Source organism: Ornithorhynchus anatinus, chromosome 15 (assembly GCF_004115215.2).
Source record: "Ornithorhynchus anatinus isolate Pmale09 chromosome 15, mOrnAna1.pri.v4, whole genome shotgun sequence".
Classification (NCBI taxonomy): domain Eukaryota; kingdom Metazoa; phylum Chordata; class Mammalia; order Monotremata; family Ornithorhynchidae; genus Ornithorhynchus; species Ornithorhynchus anatinus.
In genome coordinates this window covers 6,137,165-6,159,405 of record NC_041742.1, presented here as the reverse complement: position 1 = coordinate 6,159,405, position 22,241 = coordinate 6,137,165, and the positions used below count along the sequence as shown (strand labels likewise).

The following is a 22,241-nucleotide window of genomic DNA, read 5'->3' as shown; positions in this document are numbered from 1 at the left end:
CTGGCCTTCTAAAGTAGCTTTCCAGGAAGAACAGATGTTGGGTGAAGTTATGTGTTTTGTTGTTGCTCTTTCACTCCCACAACCGATAACTGACTTCATGGATGCACTAAGGGAAAAAAAAAAATACACTTAAGAGAATTAGCATTTCTGGAGCGCTGTTTCCTAACTAAGGTGCGACGTGAGGGAGTGGTCAATGTCTATAGCAAGGTTCAAAGATTTCAATTTCTTGCTTCCAAAGCAGCCTGTTTTGGGGTCCATCCATCCCCGTCCTCTCCCCCCCCCCCCCATTTTTTTTTTTTTTTTTGGAGAAAGCATCCCTGTGCAAAATCACGCATTATCTTTGGTATCCCTTTTAGGTAGTTTCGCTTAAAATTTGAAAGAAGAAATTAAAATCTGGGAGGGAGGAATGAACCCCAGAGGCTCCCGTTTGGCCTGTGGTTACAAAATGCCCCTTATGTAACAGAAGAGAGAACATTCACTCTCACTAACTACTGGCCTCAAAAGTTCAGGCTCTCGTTTTGGCAGCCGACTGCCAAATATTTGCCACTCTGAAGTGTATCGTGAGCTTCCCCCAAAGTTCAACACTGATTTTTAAATTATACAAAAGAAAAACTACACTACAACAAAAATTCAGTTTGTGTTCATGTAGTTAGTAGCAGCTTTTCAAATAATAAGGCAGTCTCTTGCCTTTGTTATGCCATTAAAAACACTCTTGTTCCCTAGAAAGAAGCATTCTGGAAATGTGGAAAACCCAGCCAAAGCTTGCCTGCAAGTTCAAGTTTTGTCAAAAACAACAAAAAACAAAAACAAAAACAAATCAAAAGAAAAAGAAACAAAAATATAAAAACAAAACAAAAAAATACATAATTTATTCTACATATATGTGCCATCTGGTCATGCGTAGACATGTTTAGTGCTTTAGGTTCTAACGTTCATCCTCTGCGATCTTTCCTCCGAAGCCCTGAAACCAGCCTCTGTTCCCTCGCGCCTTTTTGCTCTCCATCAGTACCATCTTCTTCGGCCAACCGTCGTGGATCCAGTTTGTAGCCTGTCGCGCCTCTGACCCACTGACTGAATTTTAAGGAAAAAACCCCACAGGAGCAGTCAGTCAGTCATATTTCCGATTCTCGCCTCAGTGGCCTGGGCTCTAGGGGCACTCCCGCCTGGTTATGATGGTCAATATCGGGAGGGGAGTCTGTACTGGTGCTCTCAGGCACCCCGTGATCACTGTCGTCTTCCTCTTTGCTCTTGAGGGCCACCTCATTCTCATAGCAAAAGGAATTAGCGTTCGAAAGAATGTATTTCTTTTCCGCTAAGTCTCTCGCGCTACAGAGTGGCGTGTTGGGCACTTCGTATGTTTTGTGGAACCTGGAGTAGTCCACTTTGTAGTAGTTTTTCTCTTCAAAAAGCACGGGCTCGTAGCGGTGCCCCCAGAGGATCTCGTTGGCCAGATAGGAGCTGCGACACTGCGTGGTCATGGCAGTGGCTTCCACCATGCCTTCGAGGATCACGACGATCTCAAAGTCCGCGTTGTCCATGTCCTGTTTGCTCAGGTCGTACAGGGGGCTCTCTTCGTCGATCTCGTGGACGATGGTGATGGGGGAGACGAGGAATATCCGGTCGATCCCACTGTCGAAGCCCACGTTGATGTCTATCTGATCCAAGGGGATGTACTCCCCTTCGGACGTGATGCGGGACTTGAGCAGCTGAGCTCGGACGTGGGCCTCCACCAGGTGGCTCTTCCTCAGGTTCCCCACCCGCCACATGAGGCAGAGCTTTCCGTCCCTCATGGCGACCACGGCGTGGTGGCTGAAGACCAGGGTCTCGTTCCTCTTCTTGGGCTTGGCCATCTTGGCCATCACCGCCCCGATGATGAAGGCGTCGATGATGCAGCCGACGATGGACTGGAACACCACCATGAAGACGGCGATGGGGCACTCATCGGTCACGCACCGGAAGCCGTAGCCGATGGTGGTCTGCGTCTCGATGGAGAACAGGAAGGCGGCGGTGAAGCTGCTGACCTGAGACACGCAGGCTTTGTAGGTCTCCGGGGCATCCAGGTCCCCGTGGAGGAGTGCGATCAACCAAAACACGCAGCCGAAGAACAGCCACGAGAGGACGAAAGCCAGGCAGAAGATGACCAGCATCCACCGCCAGCGGATGTCCACGCACGTGGTGAATATGTCGGCCAGGTAGCGCTGCCCCTTCTCGCCCACGTTGACGAACTGGACATTGCAGTGACCGTCTTTCTTCACGAAGCGACTCCGGCACTGCTGCCGGGTGTGGACCTTGCTCTTTCCGTTCCCGAAGCCATTGGCCACCGCCATGGTGGCCAGCTTCATGCCGTCCTCCTCCGAAGAGACGATGCTGTAGCGATTGGTCCGCACGCTGCCCATCGCTTCTGTCGCAGACGCTGGCGCTTCTGCTTTGGAAAACAGTCTGAGTTTCTGCAGAACCCTTTGGAGAAACAGTTTTGAACACTCCAGAGGGACCCGCACAAATAAAAAAAAAAGGAAAAACGGGGAGCGAGCAGAGTCCCCACGGACCCTCCCTGGATTCTACCGAGGATGGTCTTCAGACATGTGGTTACCTCAGTAACCTTTCCGGCATCCGGAGAACATGGGTCTGCAAGAAAAGAGAGACCATGCATTAGAAGAGAAGCAGAATGGCACAGTGGACAGGGCACAGGCCTGGGACCCAGAAGGTCAAGGGCTCTAATCTTGGCTCTTCCACCTGTCTGCTGTGTGACCTTAAGCAAGTCATTTCACTTCTCTGGGCTTCAGTTACCTCTACTGTAAAATGGGGATTGAGATGGTGAGCCCTATGGGGGACAGGGACTGTGTCCAACCCAATTGGGTTGTCTCCACCCCAGCACTTAGTACAGTGCCTGGCACATAGTGAGTTCTCAACAAATGCCCTAATTATTATTATTATTATTAGAAGGACTACATAGCATGGGTATTCCCATCCAGGGTGGATTGTAAACTCCTGGAGGGCAGAGGACGCTAGCAAGCAGCATGGCCTAATGGATAAAGCACGGGCCTGGGAGTCAGAAGGACCTGTCTTTTAATCCTGGCTTGGCCACGTGTCTGCTGTGTGACCTTGGGCAACTCACTTCACTTCTCTGGGCTTCTGTTACTTCATCTGTAAAAGGGGGATTGAGACTGTGAGCCCCACAGGGGAAAGGGACTGTGTCCAACCTGATTTACTTGTACTGACCCCAGGGTTTAGAAGGGTGCTTGGCATCTAGTAAGAGCTTAACAAGTACTATTATTATTATTATTACTATGTCTCTCTTAGTCACCCAAGCGCTCGGTACTGTGTTCTGTGCATAATGAACGCTCCATAAGATCTGCCAATTAGGCTAGTCGCAGTACATCTAAGTGTGTCCTCTAAAGAAAGTTGGGAAAGCAGAGTTCAACTGCACTTCTCAAACAGTACACAATGCAAATGAATCCCTGTAAAGGTATAGACCCATAGTGTCCATCCAGAACAGACATGAGCACTGAGTAGATCACGGACTTGGTCAGAGCCCTGGGGTAACTTCTTAGTTTGTACAATGGCCTCCAATCAGGAGAAAAGACACTCGACCTCCCTATCACTCTCCACCTTTCTCTCTCCTCCCAGCAACATACCCACAGATTAACTGGTGCCAAATTTGCGAGGCTAAATGTCTGCCACAGGGCTAGAGCCCGGGGCAGTGTGTCATACAGGTGAGACGTCAGGAAGGAGTGTATGTGTAGAATGGGAGAACAGGAGAAGGTTTCCCTCCTGGCTAAAATCAGAAATCAACCAGGACTCTGCGTATACGAGCCAACAGGGAGGGTATTCTTTGTAATTATCTGAACTGCAGCTGGATTTTGACTTTTAGAGTATTCGTTTGGGCTTGCAAAAATCGCCCGGGATATTGTATGCAACCAGCATGCAAAAATGCCCGATAACATCTCTATGGTGCAATTGATTCTGTCTTGAAGGTAGGCTTGGCTCTGGGTGAAGGAGAAGCAATTCTGTCGCTTAGTGACAAATGCCACGCAGCTCCCGGGGGGGATGGGGCTGCCATTTGTCAGAAAAAATGTGGATTGAAGCAGGGCACTGATACAAAGAGGGGGTTGGAAAAGGAGCAGCAATGTCAAACGCATTTCAGGCAAACTCTGAGTTTTGGCCTCCCAGACTGGAAATGAAGTTATCCATGGTCGATCATTAATGTCACATGAGGCTCTCCAGAAGTGCTGTTGTATACGATATGTCTCTATGGAGAAACCACTCACCTTGATTTAATTTTATGAACAAACAAAAGCCTTCCCCCTCAGTCTCCCCACCCCAAGGTAAAAATACAACTGACTTCACATTTCCACTAATAAACGAAGCAATTCCTCCCACTTTTGGACAGAGGACCAGAAAAAAAACAGTGAGGATAAAATGTTTTCTTTCACAAATGGATATTAACAAAATTAATTTGAGCCGATGCCCAAAACTGATTCGTTGGTTGGACACGGTGGAGTCGGTCTTTGAGTACGGCTATGACAAGGATGCTGAATAATAGAAATAAACTCATCTCCCGATAATAAAAGCCCAGAATTGTATTTTTCCTCTCTGAACCCACACTGATTGTGCGGTTAACAGGACAGATTGTATTGAGCAAGATGCATATGAAGCCAAGCAAACAGTTTATCCAAACTATTCCTATCCATTCTAAACATACACAAGGTATCTTTTCTCTGGGAATTTTTTGTTCCAGCATATCCTTGTATCTCTCCCCTCCTTTTCCAAAGTTATTATGCAAGAATGCGCCCCAACACATATTTCATGAGATTAGTCATCTGCTAAAATTGCAATGTGTGATACATTTTTGGCAGCTTTTGACACCTAAATGATGCCCGAGTTGAATATGGCTTTGAATTGTTTCATAAAAAGTTATGGTGCTCTTCTAACCTTCCACTGCTTAATATTATGTCTTCACTTGGTATAGAATTCACCGTTGAGGGAATCTAGGCACCCACACTTTTCTGAGGTGGGTGGTCGACTCTGCCATCACAGTGACTTCTACTTGGCCTAGTGGGGAAAGCTCTGGAACTGGAATCAGGGAACCTGAGTTTGAGTCCCGGCTCTGCCACCTGTCCACTAGGTGATGTTGGGAAAGTCACGTGGCCTCAGTTTCCTCATATATAAAATGAGGATAATAAGGATGTGGGACAGAAACTGCATCCTATCTCACAACCTTCTGTCTACCCCAGTGCTTAGTACACTATTAAGCACTTCAAAAAGCCCACGATCAATCACTACATTTCAAGTCATGACGATAGGCTCAGAGAGCAGCTCAAATAGATGTTCTGCAGAGACGCAAAGGGCCTGGCACCACCCAAGAAAGTGCTCACTGAGAAAAGCGGATTTACTGTATTTACACATCAGCCATTAGGATTTGTCTGTTCATGATTCAAGAACTGTATTTTTGCCTAGGGTAGAGACCACGATGTACAACATAAGACGAGCCTTTAAGACCTTTTTTCCTCGTCCTTGGCACTCACTCCTCCAAGCAAACCTATGAAATCAAAAGGATTGGGATATATGATTCTCCCAAAGTCTTGATTATGGGATATCTGTCTAAATTCCTCCAACCACAAAGTACCAGCTTCCTAGGAATAGCTTGCTGTATTTAGAACCTTGAAAATAGAATGCATCGAGGGCCGATTGTCATATTTCTATGCCTGATAGATTTTTTTTTTCCATACATAGTACATCAGCTGAAAGTTTCACCACTTCAAGTATAATTTTCCCAGAAGCAGAAAACTACACCTATTTTGGCACCTCTGTCCTACAATGCTGAGCTGAACTTTTGGACATCTCCCACCTCTGCAAGCTTAAAGTTACCCCTTTGAAACTCATCAGAGAGTAATAATCTAGAACGCGTGCCAGAATAGGGCTCAATAATCGTCTTAATGTATCATTACGACGATTACTTTTGTTGTCAGTGAATCCTAAAGTTTGGGAGACCAAAGTAAATAAATAATACATCCATAATAGAGCAGCTGGGGAGAACTGAATAAGGTGTACAGCTTTAATGGGTTAACTCCACACAATGTGCAGAAGGAAATGAAGTTCTGAGGAATATTCCAATGTGGAGATGGGGAGAAAATTGAAGTGTTTTTGATGACTTTCTGGGTCACTTAATTTAATTCTTCAAAAAAAAAAATGAACCTTTTGCTCTCGTAGCCACCAAAATGTTTTAGGGACTTCAGTGTAAGCTACAAACTTTAACGTAAGTGAGCTTGTATTTTTACCCAGCCCACAACCATTGCTGCATATTCCAGCCCTGGGAAATTGACAGGATACATGTGGTATTGTTCATGTCTAGCCTATTTATAGACACAAGCCCAACTCAAATGGAAGGGATGGAAAAATCGTTTCTAACACCTTAATTTTAGGTGGATGTCATAATGGGAGTGAGGCATATAGTATAGATGTGGGAGGTGTGGGATGTGGAATGGAAAGGGTGTAATAAAAGAAGTGTTTTTGCTCAGAGGCATTGGGGGGTGGGGGGAAAGCAGGTTCATCAAAACAGCAAAATTCGTTTCTGCAACAGGTCAAAAAAAAAACCACAAATGAGGCTTTTCACCTGGAAATGATTTGCAGTGAAAAAATCAGAAACAGTGCGCAACTGGGTTTCTGATTGATGGGAGATAGAGAATACGGATAGGAGTCTACCAGGCAGAAAGGGAGATTGCTAATAAGTGCTCAGAGCAGTTATTCCCCAGCTGACTCCATGTAGACCTGGTTTGGATGTGTGTGTGTATGTGTATGCGCAGGCGCTGGGCACAGGTTGTTGCTATGTATACACAACTGCTAGCTAAGCAGCCTCACTGGGGCTCGGTAAACAGAGGAGGGCCATTACGATGTGTCTGTGTGTATGTGTATGTTCATGTAGGTAAACCTTATCTAGAATCGTGATACCAGATATATGGAGGGCTCATTTGCTTACGCAGCTATGTGGCACACCAATACCAAGTTGAACTAGTTGAAAAAACAAAACAAAACAAAACCCCATGCAGATTGTTCAGGGAAAAGGTGCGGCAGTCTTTATCTGTCTTTGTACTTCTCTGAAGTTGCTCATCAACTCCATTTAGGATCTGGAATTTGTTTATCGTTATTACTGTTATTAAGAATCCCTGCAGGGGGTAGAGGAAGGCTGAGCTTTGGGGGAAACAATAGCCCAATTTGCAGAAAGGTTCAGAAGATGAGTTCTTGATGGACAAGAACACTTGGAAAAACAGTGCAGTCAAGGGGCGCAGATAGGTGAAAGAAGGGAATTAAGATGGGAGAGTGATTTATTTTTCCTTGCCCTGAAATAACATTTCAGTTAAAGGGTCAAAATTTTCTAGAGGATGACAAAATAAATGGAATTTTCATCATGCAGGGGGGCGGGGGGCAGTGGCCAAGAGAAACAAGTGTAGAGGTAAGATTCAACACCCACAAAGTAATGGTGGATCAGAGAAGGCCCCGCAGAATCTCGATTAGAAGTTAATCTGATTGGAAAAGTGATGCTGACAGGAGATGTCTTTTACACCCAGACATGCACAGATATCGGTTTTCAGAGATTCCTCAGCTCTCGTTCTATGCTCCGAGCGGGTCGATTTCTACCTTTCAGGGCTGTTTCATTCGACCCCGCGGCCCCAGTCCGGTTAGACGGCCACCTAAACACTTAGAGGAGACTGCCATAAATAAATCTGTTATTTCCTATCTAATTTTTTTTTCAATTGTCATGATGAATCAATGTTATGATGCAATCCCTCCACAGTCATTCGACCAGTGTCCTTCCCTTATACCTTCCTTCTGCCAAAAGATTTTTTTTTTAAATCACAAAAACAATCACAATAATAATAACGTAAACTGCCGAGGAGGACGAGAGGCAACGTGTGATAGGGGAAAGTTTAATGGATTTCCTTAGGCAGAGATCCAACTTCAGAGCCCTTCCCTCTTCCCCAGCAACGCAACTTCGGAAAGCTCGGGAGTTAAAAGAAAAAGCATAATAATAATAATGCCGAGCTCGGGGATGGGGGATGGCGAATATCCCCCAGGCCCTCTCCTGAGATGGGTGGTCGCCTCCAACCTCTCCACCCACCCTCCGGGGCGGCTCTCCAACGCCGTATCTCGTAGCTGCAGCTGGTGCATTTAAAGTTATGAGCACAAACAGATGCTCGGGAGAAATGTGTGCTTATTGCTCAACTGTTCCAAGCGTGGCTCTGTATTTTTAGCTCGGAGGGCAATCCTGCGCCCAGACGCGCGCTAGGCATGACCCGAGGGCCCTCTCCCCCTGCTGCTGCTGCTGCCCTTCCTTCCTCCAGCTCTTCCTCCTCCCTCCTCCCCCAAATCCCGGCCACCCCCCCCCCAAGTCTGCCACTGGGCGAGATGGATAGCTTCCGAGATCCACTCCCCCAACCTTCCCTTCCCACCCCAGAGAGAGCCCTGCGAAGAGAGGAGCCAAGAGACCGGTCCCTTACCTGTTGCCAGCCCAGGACCCGAGGACCTGGGGTGGGAATGAGGTGGAGGAGCATGGAAGATCCCAGTCGATCCCAAAGGAGGGAGCGATGGAATTCCTAATCCTTTCCCGCCCCCCTCCCGCTAACACCTTCCCAAGGCTCAGCCGGCCGGGCTGGACGGAGGCTTTTGCGCTTCTGCGCTATCCTGGGCTTCTGACTCTTTTGAGGCTTTCCATGTGATGCCGGCGAGGCCGGTCCCGCCCCCCGGGCTCCCCAGCCACCAATCACGCCGCAGGGATCGGCCCCGGGATTCCTGGAGGGGAGGGATGCTGCTCCCTCCCCCACCGCATCCCCATCCCAGGACCAGAGCCGACCTGCTCCCCCCACCCCCCTTCCACCTCTTCCCCCTCCTCAGCACTGTGCCTGCTCCTCTAGAGCGTGCATTCCTCCTAGAATAACGGTGCAATTTGTTAAGCGCTCACTAGGTGCCAAGCACTGTTCTAAGCACCCGGGAGGAGGCAACGAGGTCATCAGGTTGTCCCAGGTGGGGCTAACAGTCTTCATCCCCATTTTCCAGCTGAGGGAACCGAGGCCCAGAGAAGTGAAGTGACTTGCCCAAAGATTAGAACCCATGACCTCCGACTCCCAAGCCCGGGCTCTTTCCACTGAGCCACGCCGCTCTGATTTATTTCGTTAATGATGTGCATGACGATGATAATGATGATGGCGTTTGTTAAGCACTCCCTATGTGCCAAACATTGTTCTAAGCGCAGGGGAGGGATGCAAGGTGGTCAGGTTGTCCCATGTGGGGCTCACAGTCTTCATCCCCATTTTCCAGATGAGATAACGGAGGCACAAGGAAGTAAAGTGACTTGCCCTAAAGCCACGCAACTGACAACCGGCAGAGCCGGGATTAGAACCCATGACTTCCGACTCCCAAGGCCATGCTCTTTCCAGTGAGCCACGAAACACTGTTCTAAGTGCTGGGGGAGATGCACGTAGGGCTCACAGTCTTCATCCCCATTTTACAGATGAGGAAACGGATGCCCAGGGAAGTTAAGCGCCTTGCTCATGGTCACCCAGCTGACAAGCGGCAGAGTCGGGTTTAGAACCCACGACCTCTGACTTCCAAGCCCGTGCTCTTTCCACTAAGCCATGCTGCTTCTCATATATATATCTATGTTTCTATTTATCTTGGTGATATCTACGCCAGACTGCTCATTTGGTATTGTCTGTTTTGCTTTGCTGTCCGTCTCCCCCTTTTAGACTGTGAGCCCATTGTCCGGCAGGGATTGTCTCTCTCTCTGTTGCCGGATGGAACATTCCAAGCACTTAGTACAGTGCTCTGCACATAGTAAGCGCTCAATAAATACTATTGAATGACTGAATGAGCTGCAGGAGGGGAAGAAAAAGGGGGTAGGCCCCAGCAGGTGGAAAGAGAGGCTTTCCATGGGCAGCTGGCTCTGGGGTGAGGCATAATATCATTATTAGTAAGAGGAGGAGGAGGAGGGTGGCTCAGTGGAAGAAGAACGGTCTTGGAAGACTGAGGTGGTGGGTTCTAGTCCCGCCTCTGCCACTTGTCTGCTGTGTGACCTTGGGCAAGCCACTCTTAAATTCTCTGTGTCTGTTACCTCATCTGCAAAATGGGGATGCAGATTGTGAGCCCCCTGCCCACCGTGAGACAACCTGATTACCTTGTATCAACCCCAGCGCTTAGAACAGTGCTCAGCACATAGTAAGCACTTAACAAATGCCATAATTCGTCCATTCATTCAATCGTATTTATTGAGCGCAGAGCACCGTACTAAGTCCTTGGGAAGTACAGTTCAGCCACAGGATTACTTAATTTACTTAAATTCTCTGTGCCTCAATTACCTCATCTGTAAAATGGGGATTAAAACAGTGAGCCCCACGTGGGAAAACCTGATAACCTTGTATCTATCCTGGTGCTTGGCACATGGGAAGCGCTTAACAAATACCATCATTATAATAATGATAATAATGGTGGTATTATATTAGCTACACGCTTACTCAGGGCCAGGCACTGGGGTGGATGCTAGCAGATCGGGTTGAACCCAGCGCCTGTCCCACCTTGGACTCACAGTCTAAATTCCCATTTTGCAGAGGAGGGAACTGAGGCCCAGAGAAGTGAAGTGAGTTACCCGAGGTCACAGAGCAGATAGTGGCGGAGGCAGGATTAGAACCCATGCCCTCTACTTCCAGGCCTGGACTCTGTCCACTTGACCATGCTGCTTCAGAGCACTCGCCCAGAACTCTCTCCGTATCCCCTCCCTCTCTCCCATCTCCCTTCCCCTGTCTTGTCCCCTAGCCTGGAACCAGAAAGCCCTCCCTTTTCACAGCTCTCTCCCTCAACTGGATGATGATGATGGTGTTGATAAAGCCCTGACTGTGTGTCAGGCACTGTACTAGGCGCTGGGACTGTAAGCTCATTGTGGGCAGGGAATGTCATTGTTTATGGTTGCACTGTACTTTGCCAAGCGCTTAGTACGGTGCTCTGCACACGATAAACTCTCAATAAATAAGATTGAATGAATGAGTGCAAGCGAATCAGACTGGACACAGTTCCTGTCCCACGAGGGGCTCACAGTCTCGATTCCCATTTTGCAAATGAGGGAACTGTGCCACAGAGAAGTGAAGTGATTTCCTCAAGGTCACACAGCAGACAAGAGGGGGAGCCGGGATCCCTCCAGATTCTTATCCCGGAAGAGCCCTTGGTATTTTCAGCACTTAGTACAGTGCCGGGCACATAGTAAGTCCTAACAACTACCACAATTATTCCCTGGGGAGGGGGGGGGATGTTGGAGAGGGGGGAGCAAGCCAGAAGACCACCTGATTCCATACCTCCCTCCCAGTTTGAACCCCTCATCTTCTCATTCAAACAGTTTATCTGCAGTAGAGATAACATAGGGATAAGAAAGGAGAGGAGAAGGAAACCAGGAGACAGGGCCCCTAATGGAGCCCTTTTATACTCAGGAACACACTCGGTTATATTTAAACCGACTTGACGGAAATTATTATTTCTTCTTGATTGATAGTTTCATTCAAAAAGTACCTTCATCTGACATTTGAAGGGTGAACTAGTGTTCTAACCTTGTTTACCCTAGGAGACTGCAACAACCTCTGCTTATAAGCAAAATTAGGCTTCGGTTTTATTTTTCCTTAAACGACAACAACAAAGAGGGAAAAAAAAAAAACCCTACCAGAGTTCCCATCCCTAAATTAGCAATTCCCAACTCCTGCTCCTGGGCCTGATTCAATTCCTGCCTTAATCACAATTTTCATGAGGACGGTCATGTCTGTCCCTGAATATTTTTTTTAATTAATTATACTCCTGTGTGGATTTCTGTGTTTTACTGTGTGTGGATACCAGTTTCCACAGACATTTTAAATATACAAGAGGGCTTAGAAAGGAGAAGGTGAGCTATTTCAGTCTTACACAGCTGGTCGGATTGAGGCCTCCGCTTCTAAATGTTTTATATTCTTAGGACTGCCCCATTAAGGACTGTGATTGGCATGGACAAGCGAGTGTGAGTGGCACTGCTCAAACCAGTAGTTCTCATCGATTTCTTCATATAGGATCTTGGTCCTGAAATGTTTCATGATTGGGCCAAGGCAAATCCATCATTCTTAATAATAATAATTCTGGTATTTGTTACACACTTACTCTGTGCCAGGCATTGTGATGAGAGGCTCCATTTTCATCCATAATAATAATAACAGTTATGGTATTTGTTAAGCGCTTTCTGTGTGTCCAACTTGATTATCTTTTATCTACCCCAATGCTTAGTATAGTGCTTGGCATAAAGTCAGCACTTAACAGATGCTCTAATTATTACTTTTACTAGGTTGTGCAGATCTGCTCCAAGTCCCTTTAAAATCCCCATAGCAATAATAATAATTGTGGTATTTATTCAGCACTGCTTATGTATCAAGCACTGTACTAAACACTGGAGTAGATACAAGATAATAACTGTGGTATTTGCAAAGTGCTTACTGTGTACCAGGCACTCTACTAAGTGCTGGTGTTGATACAAGCAAATAGGGTTGGATACAATTCCTGTCCCACATGGGGCTCAGAGTCTCAATCCCCATTTTACAGATGAGGTAACTGAGGCTCAGAGAAGTGAAGTAACTTGCCCAAGGTCACACAGCAGACAAGTGGCGAAGCTGGGATTAGAACTCACAGCCTTCTGACTCACAGACCTGTTGCTCTAATTATAATCAAGTCCCCCATAGTGCTCACAGTCTAAGGAGGAAGGAGAGCAGGTATCGAAAGCTCATTTTCCAGATGAGGGAGCCAAGGCACAGAGAAGTCAAGTGACTTACCCAAGGTTGCAGAGCCAGGATTCCTCGGGTCCTCTGAGTCTCAATCCTGTGCTCTTTTCACTAGGCCTTGTTGCTTAGCAACCTACAACACACCCCAGTGAGTGTGTCCAGAATGTTTCTACACCAGAAGCATTTCTCCCCCAGTAGTCCAACCACAATGGTTGGGATCAATGGTACTCCTCCATTCTCTTGGGTCTCTTCTACCCAACTGCCTTCCCTGAGGAGGGTGGCAAGAACCCGAGTGGCAGCAATATATTTTCTAAAACTTTTAAGAACATGTATGGTGAATATTGGGCAGCTGCTGTAGTTTGCAAAGGAGCCTGAACTTGGTTCCTTTAAACCCCAGTGGATTTGAGGTCTTCTCAGGCTCATTATACTAAAGTTCTTATGTTGCTTTGTCTTTCGGTATTCATCGTTCCCTCACGTGCCCGTTGTCAACTTCCCAGATAATAACTGGGGAATTTGTTTAGCGTGCCAGGCACTGTACTAAGCACTGGGGTGGATACAAGCAAATCGGGTTGGACACAGAGTCTCTGTCCCACGTGGGGCTCACAGTCTCAATCTCCATTTTACAGATGGGATAGCTGAGGCCCAGAGAAATCAAGGGACTTGTCTAAGGTCATACAGCAGATGAATGGCCGAGCCAGGATTAGAACCCATGGTCTTCTGCTCCCAGACCTGTGCTTTATCCACTATGCCATGCTCCTCATCCCATTTCAGGTGGGGAGGCTCCTGAAGGCCAGGGAATTTTACTTGTCCTTCCCTGTATTTTCACCCAACAGCGCTTAGTACAGTGCTTTGCACACTGAGGATGTTCACTAAATATCACTGAATGAAGGAGTCTACCCCCCTAGATCGTAAACTCCTTGAGGACAGTCTACCCACTCTGTCGTCTTGTACTTTCCCAAAAGCTTAGTGCAGCGTTCTGCATGCAGTAAGCCCTCCAATAAATGCCACTGATGGAGTAAATAAATGAAGAGCATTTAAAGATAATACTACTAAATTCAAAAGAAATGATCATTGAGTATATCCAGAAACCTATCTGGCTTTACCTACCTTCATCAGGGGCCCTTTCAGGAGTTGGAACTATCCTCACCTAGTCCAGTGTGATTGCCGGGGGACTGCCGATACTTTTGTAGGATGTAATTCTACTGACCATGGAAATTTTCAGTCCCCCAGTCTAGCACTGCATTTTTCATGCCTCGTACTGACATTACACTATGCAGCTCGCTTCTAGCTCTGCCCCTGGGGTATTATATATCTTCCATAGAAGCATTGTGGTGTGGTGGAAAGTGCACAGGGCTGGGAGAAGAACATCATGGGTTCTAATCCCAGCTCTGCCACTTATCTGCTCTGTAACCCTGGGCAAGTCACTTGTCTGTGCCTTAGTTACCTCATCTGTATATTGGGGATTGAGACTGTGAACTTCACGTGGGACAGGGACTGTATCCAACTCTATTTGCTTGTATCCACCTCAGCACTTAATGCAGTGCCTGGAACACAGAAAGCACTTAACAAGTACCACAGTTATTATACTGGCAAATTCACGGCACACCCTTGAAACAATGCTTTTAACAAGGCCTTATTAACTTCTTTATCGCTCATAAGTAACTAAAAAGACTTCCCCATTTTATACGGTATTGTCCCATCCCCCTCCTCTAAAAAGGAACCAAGCTCTTACCTTCAACCTAACAAAGCCCTTTCAAAGAAATGTAATTCTCAGAAAATTTATTTCCTTATGGACTGCTTCTTCAGAAGCAGAGAAGGAAAAGTTTCATTCATTCCCATTAAATCCAATCTGAAATTGAAAATTAATCAAATTGGAATAAAGGCTTGTTCTTCTCCGTGAGCCCAACTGTGTCTCTGGCCTAGGCTATAGCTTTGTTTTTCCAGAACGTTAATAGGTCACAAATGTAACAATTTCATTTCCAGGTAGTTGGAGTGTTTATAGAAAGGAGTTACCGCATGAGAACTAACAACCACTTCTTTATGGAATGAGGGCTGACTTATTTCACTTGAATGCACAAAGGGCATCAGCAATACACCCAGAGCCACAAAATTTCATGTGATTGGGAAAACACAGAAAATACACTAGAGGTAATAGAAACCTGTAGTATGTGCTCACAACTAAAGCTTAATCAAACTAACCAACACAGAGCAATTTACTAAGCACTTTGGAGATACAATGCAAGACAGTAGACCGGTTCCCTGCTCAAGATTAGCTTAAATAAAAAGGGTGAGAAAGACATTAATATAAATATATAAATTATGGATACGTACATAAGTGCTGTGGGCCTGAGGGTGAGGTGAACAAAGGGCATAAATCCAAGTGCAAAGGAGATGCAGAAGAGAGTGGAAGAAGAGGAAATGATGTCTTAGGGAAGGTGTCTGTGGAAAGATGTGTTTTTAATAAGGCTTTGAGAGAGGGGAGGGATTGTCTGTTGGACCTGAAGACGAAGAGAGTTCCAGACCAGAGGGAGAATGTGGGTGAGGGGTTCGTAGCAAGATAGAAAAGATCGGGATACATAGGTTGGCGTCAGAGGAGAGAAGTATGCTGGCTGGTCTGTAGTACTAAATCAGAGAGGTAATATTGAAGTGGGCAAGGTGAGTGAGTGTTTTAAAGCTTACGGTAAGGATTTATGTTTGATGTGGAGTTGGATGGGTAACCACTGGAGGTATTTGAGCATTGGGGAAAAATAGACTGAAATATTTTGTAGAAAAATGATCTAGGCAGAAGAATGAAGTGTAGACTGAGATGGAGAGAGATAGGAGGCAGGGAAGTCAGCAAGGAGGCTGATGTAGTAGTCAAGGTGGGATTAGACAGATGCTTGGATTAACCCAGTAGTAGTTTGGATGTAAAGGAAAGAGCAGATTTTGGTAATGTTATGGAGGTATATCATGGCAGATTGAATATGTGGGGTGAATGAGAGAAATGAGTCGAGGATAACACCATGGTGATGAGTTTGTGAAACAAGGAGGATGCTGGTGCTGTCTATGGTGATGAGAAAGTAAGGGTGAGGGCAGGATTTGGGTGAGAAGATGAGGAATTCTGTTTTAGACACATTATTTGACAAGAACACAGTTTTGTGAATGCTGCTCCGTGACCGCTGCTCAAATACTTAGTACAGTGCTCTGCACAAAAGAGGCACTTAAAATGCACTACTGATTGGCTTATAAATTGGTCAAAACCACCAGTTTGTGGAGTCCGACACCTTGTGATGGTTGCCATCTTTGTTATAGAGCCTAATATTTGGGATTGGCCATCTCACATCCCTAACTTTTCCTCTCTTCATCTTTAACTTTCCCTCTTGTAACCCATAGTAAATTGCTCTTCCACTAAGTTTTCTAAACCCTCCTGAGTGTACTGGAATTTGCAACCTGCATCACTGCATCACATCATTTCCTTTTTCCTAACTCATGATTGACAGCTCATGGCTCAAAGTTAATTGTCTATAGCATTTATTTTGCACTTGCTATATGCTAAGCACATAAAAATCCGCAGGTGAGAGTCAGGCGCTAGTCCAAAAGGGGTGGAGAACACACAGAGATAATCAGGAATAAGTTGAAAGCAATGAAGAAATTGAGAACTCTAGACTGAAAACTCGTTGTGAACAGGGAACAGTTCTATCACCTCTGAAATACCTTACTCTCCCTAGTGCCTAGCACAGTGAAGTATGAGCTGTGCTCAAGAAATATGATGGACTAATTGATAAGAACATGTGAAAACAGTCCTAGGAGGGATGAGTATTCACCATTCTAGGCCTCAATACATGTTTCTGCCTCTCCACTTTCCCAATAATCATCATGATACTATTGTAATTTGGAATATTTTTTGTAGGGGTATTTCTAGACACTTGCTCACTGTAAGCTTCTTGGGAGCAGGGAACATATCTACCAGATCTTGTATTGTACTCTCCCAAGTGCTTAGTGCAGTGTTCTGCACAGAGTACGCACTCAATAAATACCATTGATTGAAGCTCATCTACCATTTTTCATCCCAGGCACACAACTTTATCACACCTTTGATACTTGTTCTTTCTCCTACTTAGAGTGTGAGTCCCATGAAGTCAGAGGGACTGTGTCCAACCCAATTAACTTGTAACTATCCCAGAAATTAGAATAGTGCTTGTCACATAGTAAGCATTTAACCAACACCACAAGTACTATTATTATCATTATTTATGAGATCATCTTAGAATTGATCCACATTTTACTGCCCCCAAGAGTTTAGTGTCGTCTAAAAAGTGTGGGAGTTTCATTGTATACTTCCTCTTCCAGATCATTAATGAAGCTGGTGACCCTAACAAGTCCTACTTAAAAAAGAATTATAACAGGGGAAAAAGCACAGGAGTAGGAGTGGGGGTCAGGAAACCTGGGTTCTAATTCTGTGTTCACTACTTGGCTGTTGGGTGAGTTAGGACAAGTCACTTAACTTCTCTGTGCTCAGTTTCCTCATTTATAAAATGGGGATTAAACACATGTTTCTCCTTACCTTTTAGACTGTGAGCTCCCTGCAGGTTAGGTGAGCTCCAGTTATATGTACTCCAGATCTTGGCACAGAGTCAACTCTTGACAAATAACACAACCCAGAAAATCATCACTTGCCCCTAATCTGTATTTCCTTTCTTTAGGCTGTAAACTTTTTGTGAGCAAGAAATGTGTCTGTTTATTATTGTATCGTACTCTCTCAAGCACTTGGTACTGTGCTCTGCACACAGTAAGTGCTCAATAAATGTAATTGACTGACTCACTAGCCAGAATTCTATCCATAACAGAACATTTCCTCTAGCCATGATTACTCAGATGAGAAAAAAAACTGAGTGGATCCTTATCAAAACCCTTCTGAAAAGGTCAGCATACTATGTATATTGGCCCATCTCTGAATACATGCCTATTGATTTCTTCTAAGAAGTCCAGCCGATCTGTGAGCTGCAATTTCCCCATACATAAGCCAAGTTGTCTTTCCTCCATTAGATGCCTCTTTTTGCCTTCGGGCCTCCAATCTTAAATAAGTCTCCAGATGCAGAAATGAAACTGACTGGTTCATAATTCTCTGAATGACCTCCAGAACCCTTTGTAGATGAGAGTTAAATTGGGAATCCACCTCTATTCTATTATCATTGCTGTTTGTAATGATAGGCTATACATTTTCAACTGGGAAGCAGCTATTGTTGTCATTTGTAATGATAGGTTTCAACTGGGAAGCAGCATGGCCTAGTGGAAAGAGCACAGGCCTGGGAGTTAGAGGACCTGAATTCTAATTTCTGCTCTGCCACTTGCCTGCTGTGTGATCTTGGGCAAGTCACTTAACTTCTCGGTACTTAGGTTTCTTCAAATGTAAAATGGGGATTCATTATCTGTTCTCCATTCTTCTTAGACTCTGAGGCCTATGTTGGGTAGGGGCAGGGAGTGATGATTTTCTATCTACCTCAGCACTTAAAAACAGTGCTTGACACATAGTAGTCACTTAACAGTAGCATAAAAAAAACAAAACACCCTCAAACTGAAATTATGTCCCTTTGTGGTCAGGGAACGTTTAACTAACTCGGTTGTATTGATCTCTCCCAAGTACTTAGTACAATGTTTCTGTTTGCGGTAAATGCTCAGATAAAATTGACTGATTGATTTTTCCAAATTCCTTCCAAACACTGTCAGCTGGCAGTTTGTTTATATCTAGTTTATCCACTTGATCTAAAATACCCTGGGTGGCCACCACAATTCGATACAGTTCCTCTGAGCTATCTGTTTCCAAAAAAACCTATCTGGGTTATGAAATCTCTCTAACATCTCCCTGAGTAAAGATTGAGATGATGATTTACTTGAGCCTGAAGTTGCACTGGCTGCAGGGCAGTAATAATAGCTGTGGTATTTGTTAAGCGGTTACTACATGCCTTGCACCGTACTTAGCATTAGATTAGTTACAAGACAGCCAGGTCCCTACAGTTACTTCCCACATCTAGGTAAGTCAAGTAAGAGGGAGAACAGGTACCACAGTAGGACTGTATTCTTGTGCTTTTCTTCCCTAACTTTGTATTTTCGGTTCTGCCTCCTCTCCTGAAGCCACCACTTCCTTCTCACACCATAATGCAGCTTACACACACTTTCTCTCTCTCTATTTCTCCTTCTATTTCTCTCCCTCACTCCCTTGGTCCTCTATCTCTGCCTTTCTGAAAACCCTGCAGATCTGGGGAGACGATTTCCAGACAGAAAATCCTGAGTCAAACAGAAACATCAGGGAAGTCCCGAGCGGAATCATTTGCAGACAAATCTCAGATCACTAATCTTGAATGTTACAACTTCTGGATTTAAGTAAGCCATAAATAAGTCTCACATTTCAGTTTGAGCGAGGCCTAAACTAAGGGATTGAACTGACAGTTCTGATTCATTTAGGCTCCTTTGTTGGTGGTCTCTAGGATTCTATCCCAAGTGCTAATGAATGACTTACAAATCCTAATGAAATATTCCTTTTGGATCCATAGAGAGCAGGGATAAAGATGTCATTCCTTTGTCCTTAATAATAATAATGTGGTATTTGTCAAGTGTTTATTATGTGCCAGGCACCATTCTAAACTCTGGGTTAGATAAAAGATAATCATATTGGACACATTCCCTGCCACACAGTGGGCTCACATTCTCAATCCCGATATTACAGAGGATGGAACTGAGGCCAAGAGAAGTGAAGTAATTTGCCCTCAGTCGCATAGCAGACGAGTGGCAAAGTTGGAATTAGAACTCGTGTCCTTCTGACTCCCAGGCCTGGACTCTATTCACTAGTCGGTGCTGCTTCTCATTGCGATACGACCCCAGCTTGAAAGGGGCAATTGCTCCACTTGGCATCCTTCCAGAACAATTCTTCTGAGGAGTAGTGGCAGGTCTGTAAACAGGAGACTGCCTATTGGAGTCAGGCCATCATCGTGAGAGCCACCGAGAGCATTTTTTTCAGGGAACTAATCCAGCCAGAATCCTGGAAAATAATTGGCCAGTTAGCCCCTACACTGTAAGCTCATTATGGGCAGGGACCATGTCCGCTAATTCTGTTGTATCATACGCTTCCAAGTGCTTAGTATAGCACTCTGTACATGGTAAACACTCAGTATAATAATTGATAATGCGGGCACCAAATACCCAAATGGTCAGTGTTATGATGCTACCATATATTGGCACAATGCCACAGACTCTTTGACCGTAAAAGGGTTCTCTTGGAATTAATTTTAACAAGATGCTTCACCCTTGTCTTTTGCTGGTTCAGAGCACAAGCCTGGTAGTCAGAAGGACCTGGGTTCTAATCCCAGCTCCACCACTTGTCTGCTGGGTGACCTTGGACAAGTCCCTTCATTTCTCTGGACCTCAGTTACTTTAGCTGTAAAATGGGGATTAAGACTGTGACCCCCATGTGGAATAGGGAATGTGTCCAACCTGATTTTCTTGTATCCACCCCAGCATTTAGGACAGTGCCTGGCACATAGTAAGTGCTTCACAAATACCACTATTATTATCATTACCATTATTATTAGTTATTGGGTCCCTATGGGAACGTAGAGATTGCATATGATGCTGGGCTAACCATTATGACAATTATCAAGTCCTTCACACAAATTCTTTGTCCTGACATCTCACGACTCTGACTTGGTGCCATCTTCCCAAATAGGAGGTTCCATCATCTGTACATGGAAAAATGATTCAGGGTTGGATCAGCATAGAAGTAGCATGGCTCTGCCACTTGTCAGCTGTGTGACTGTGGGCAAGTCACTTCACTTCTCTGGGCCTCAGTGACCTCATCTGGAAAATGGGGATTAACTGTGAGCCTCATGTGGGATGACCCGATTACCCTGTATCTACCCCGGCGCTTAGAACAGTGCTCTGCACATAGTAAGCGCTTAACAAATACCAACATTATTATTATTATTAGTGGATAGAGCACAGGCCTGGGAGTCAGAAGGACCAGGATTCTAATCCTGGCTTCGCCACTTGTCTGCTGGGTGACCTTGGGCAAGTCTTTTAACTTCTCTGTGCCTCAATTACCTCATCTGTAAAATGGGGACTGTGTCCAACCTGATCATCCTGTATCTTCCCCAGCATGTTGTACAGTGCCTGGCACATAGCAAGTGCTTAAAAAGTACCATTTAAAAATAGCCAAATCAATCACTCTTATTTACTGAGCTCTCACTGCGTGCATGGGAGAATACAATACAACAGAGTTGGTAGGCACTTCCAGCCCTCTAGACTGTAAATATGTTGTAAGCAGGGAATGTGTTTGTTTATTATTTGTACTCTTCCAAGTGCTTAATATAGTGCCCTGCTCACAGTACGCTTTCAAATACAGCTGATGGATTGACTGCCCAAAACTATCAAAAATTGAAGTTGCTCTTTCCTGCCCAGCTCTGACTTAGTCCTTGAAGGGAAAACACTCATTCAGTATCAAGCCATTAGCCAAAAACTCTTCCATTATCTTCTTCTTCCCCCAGAGGAAGACTTTGTATCATACTCTCTAGGTTCAGAGGGAAAGGGAACTAACAGGATGGGTGTTTTGGGGTGGGGGGTTGGGTTTGTGTGTGTTTTAATTCACACTGGGCTTTCTCTTTCAACTTCATCCCACTCTCCACCCTTCCCTCATCTCCTCCCAAATCCTCACTGAAACATTCCCATGCCCAATCCACCCCGCCACAGTAATTCCCTCAGGTCTGAAACTGGCAAAGGCAGGCTCGGCTGCTGCTCTCTCTGGAGGTGTTGGAAAATGACTTCTGGAATCGGGCCTGACCTGTCTCTTCTCAGGATCCCTTTCCAGTTGCATGCACACAGTAAGCTCTCAGAAAAATCTGAGGATTGATTGATTGAGCTAGTTAAGATAGCAGTGGCTAGAGACCGGTTATGTAGAATTGGGCTTGTTTCAGGAGCAGCAGCAGTCTCACCAAATGTGATCCCAAGCTGTAAAACAATCTTCAGTGTCCATTGTATTTATACCTTAAAAAAGCAAATAGTCTCCACTTACTGTTTGGGCTCTGGAGGAAAGTGCTCACTCTTGTGAGATGAAGTTTTCTAAGGCATCTTTGGGATTATTTAGCCAATTGTCTCTCTTCTTGTACTCCTAGAAAGTCCATATATCTCGCTTGGGTGAGACAGTAAATTTCTGGGCACCCTCATGCACTCTAGAACCAAGCTCTGCATTATTGTTGTGATGAAAGCTATTACTGTGGTGATGATTTTATCTATGGTACTTAGACTAGATGGATTCATCCCTCTGTTTAGTGGAACGAAAAGCCTCCTTTGGAAAGTAGGTTGTAGTCAAGATGCAGGTTTATAGAGAACACTGGTTGACAGAGTGATTTGTCAATAGTTTTTATTCACCCACTGTTTGAAAAAAAAGATGCCAAAGTTTTTAGAGAAAACCAATTTGGGCCAAAGTGAGAGAGGGTTATTTTG

The 22,241-nt window shown here is 45.2% G+C and overlaps 1 protein-coding gene across 1 annotated transcript; it reads right to left on the bottom strand.

Annotated features, from left to right (window-relative positions):
• Positions 1 to 839: 839 nt before the first annotated feature.
• On the bottom strand, positions 840 to 8,665 carry KCNJ2 (potassium inwardly rectifying channel subfamily J member 2). The gene is made up of 2 exons (XM_001507121.5): positions 8,496 to 8,665; positions 840 to 2,625 (listed from the first exon to the last, which is right to left on the bottom strand). Exon 2 carries the CDS (start codon positions 2,394 to 2,396, stop codon positions 1,113 to 1,115), a length of 1,284 nt encoding a protein of 427 aa, XP_001507171.1. The 5' UTR covers positions 2,397 to 2,625; positions 8,496 to 8,665; the 3' UTR covers positions 840 to 1,112.
• Between the last annotated feature and the right edge of the window lie 13,576 nt (positions 8,666 to 22,241).

Coding starts and splice junctions, on each gene's coding strand:
- KCNJ2 (XM_001507121.5), bottom strand. CDS start 2,396: ATGGGCAGCGTGCGGACCAATCGCTACAGCATCGTCTCTTCGGAGGAG.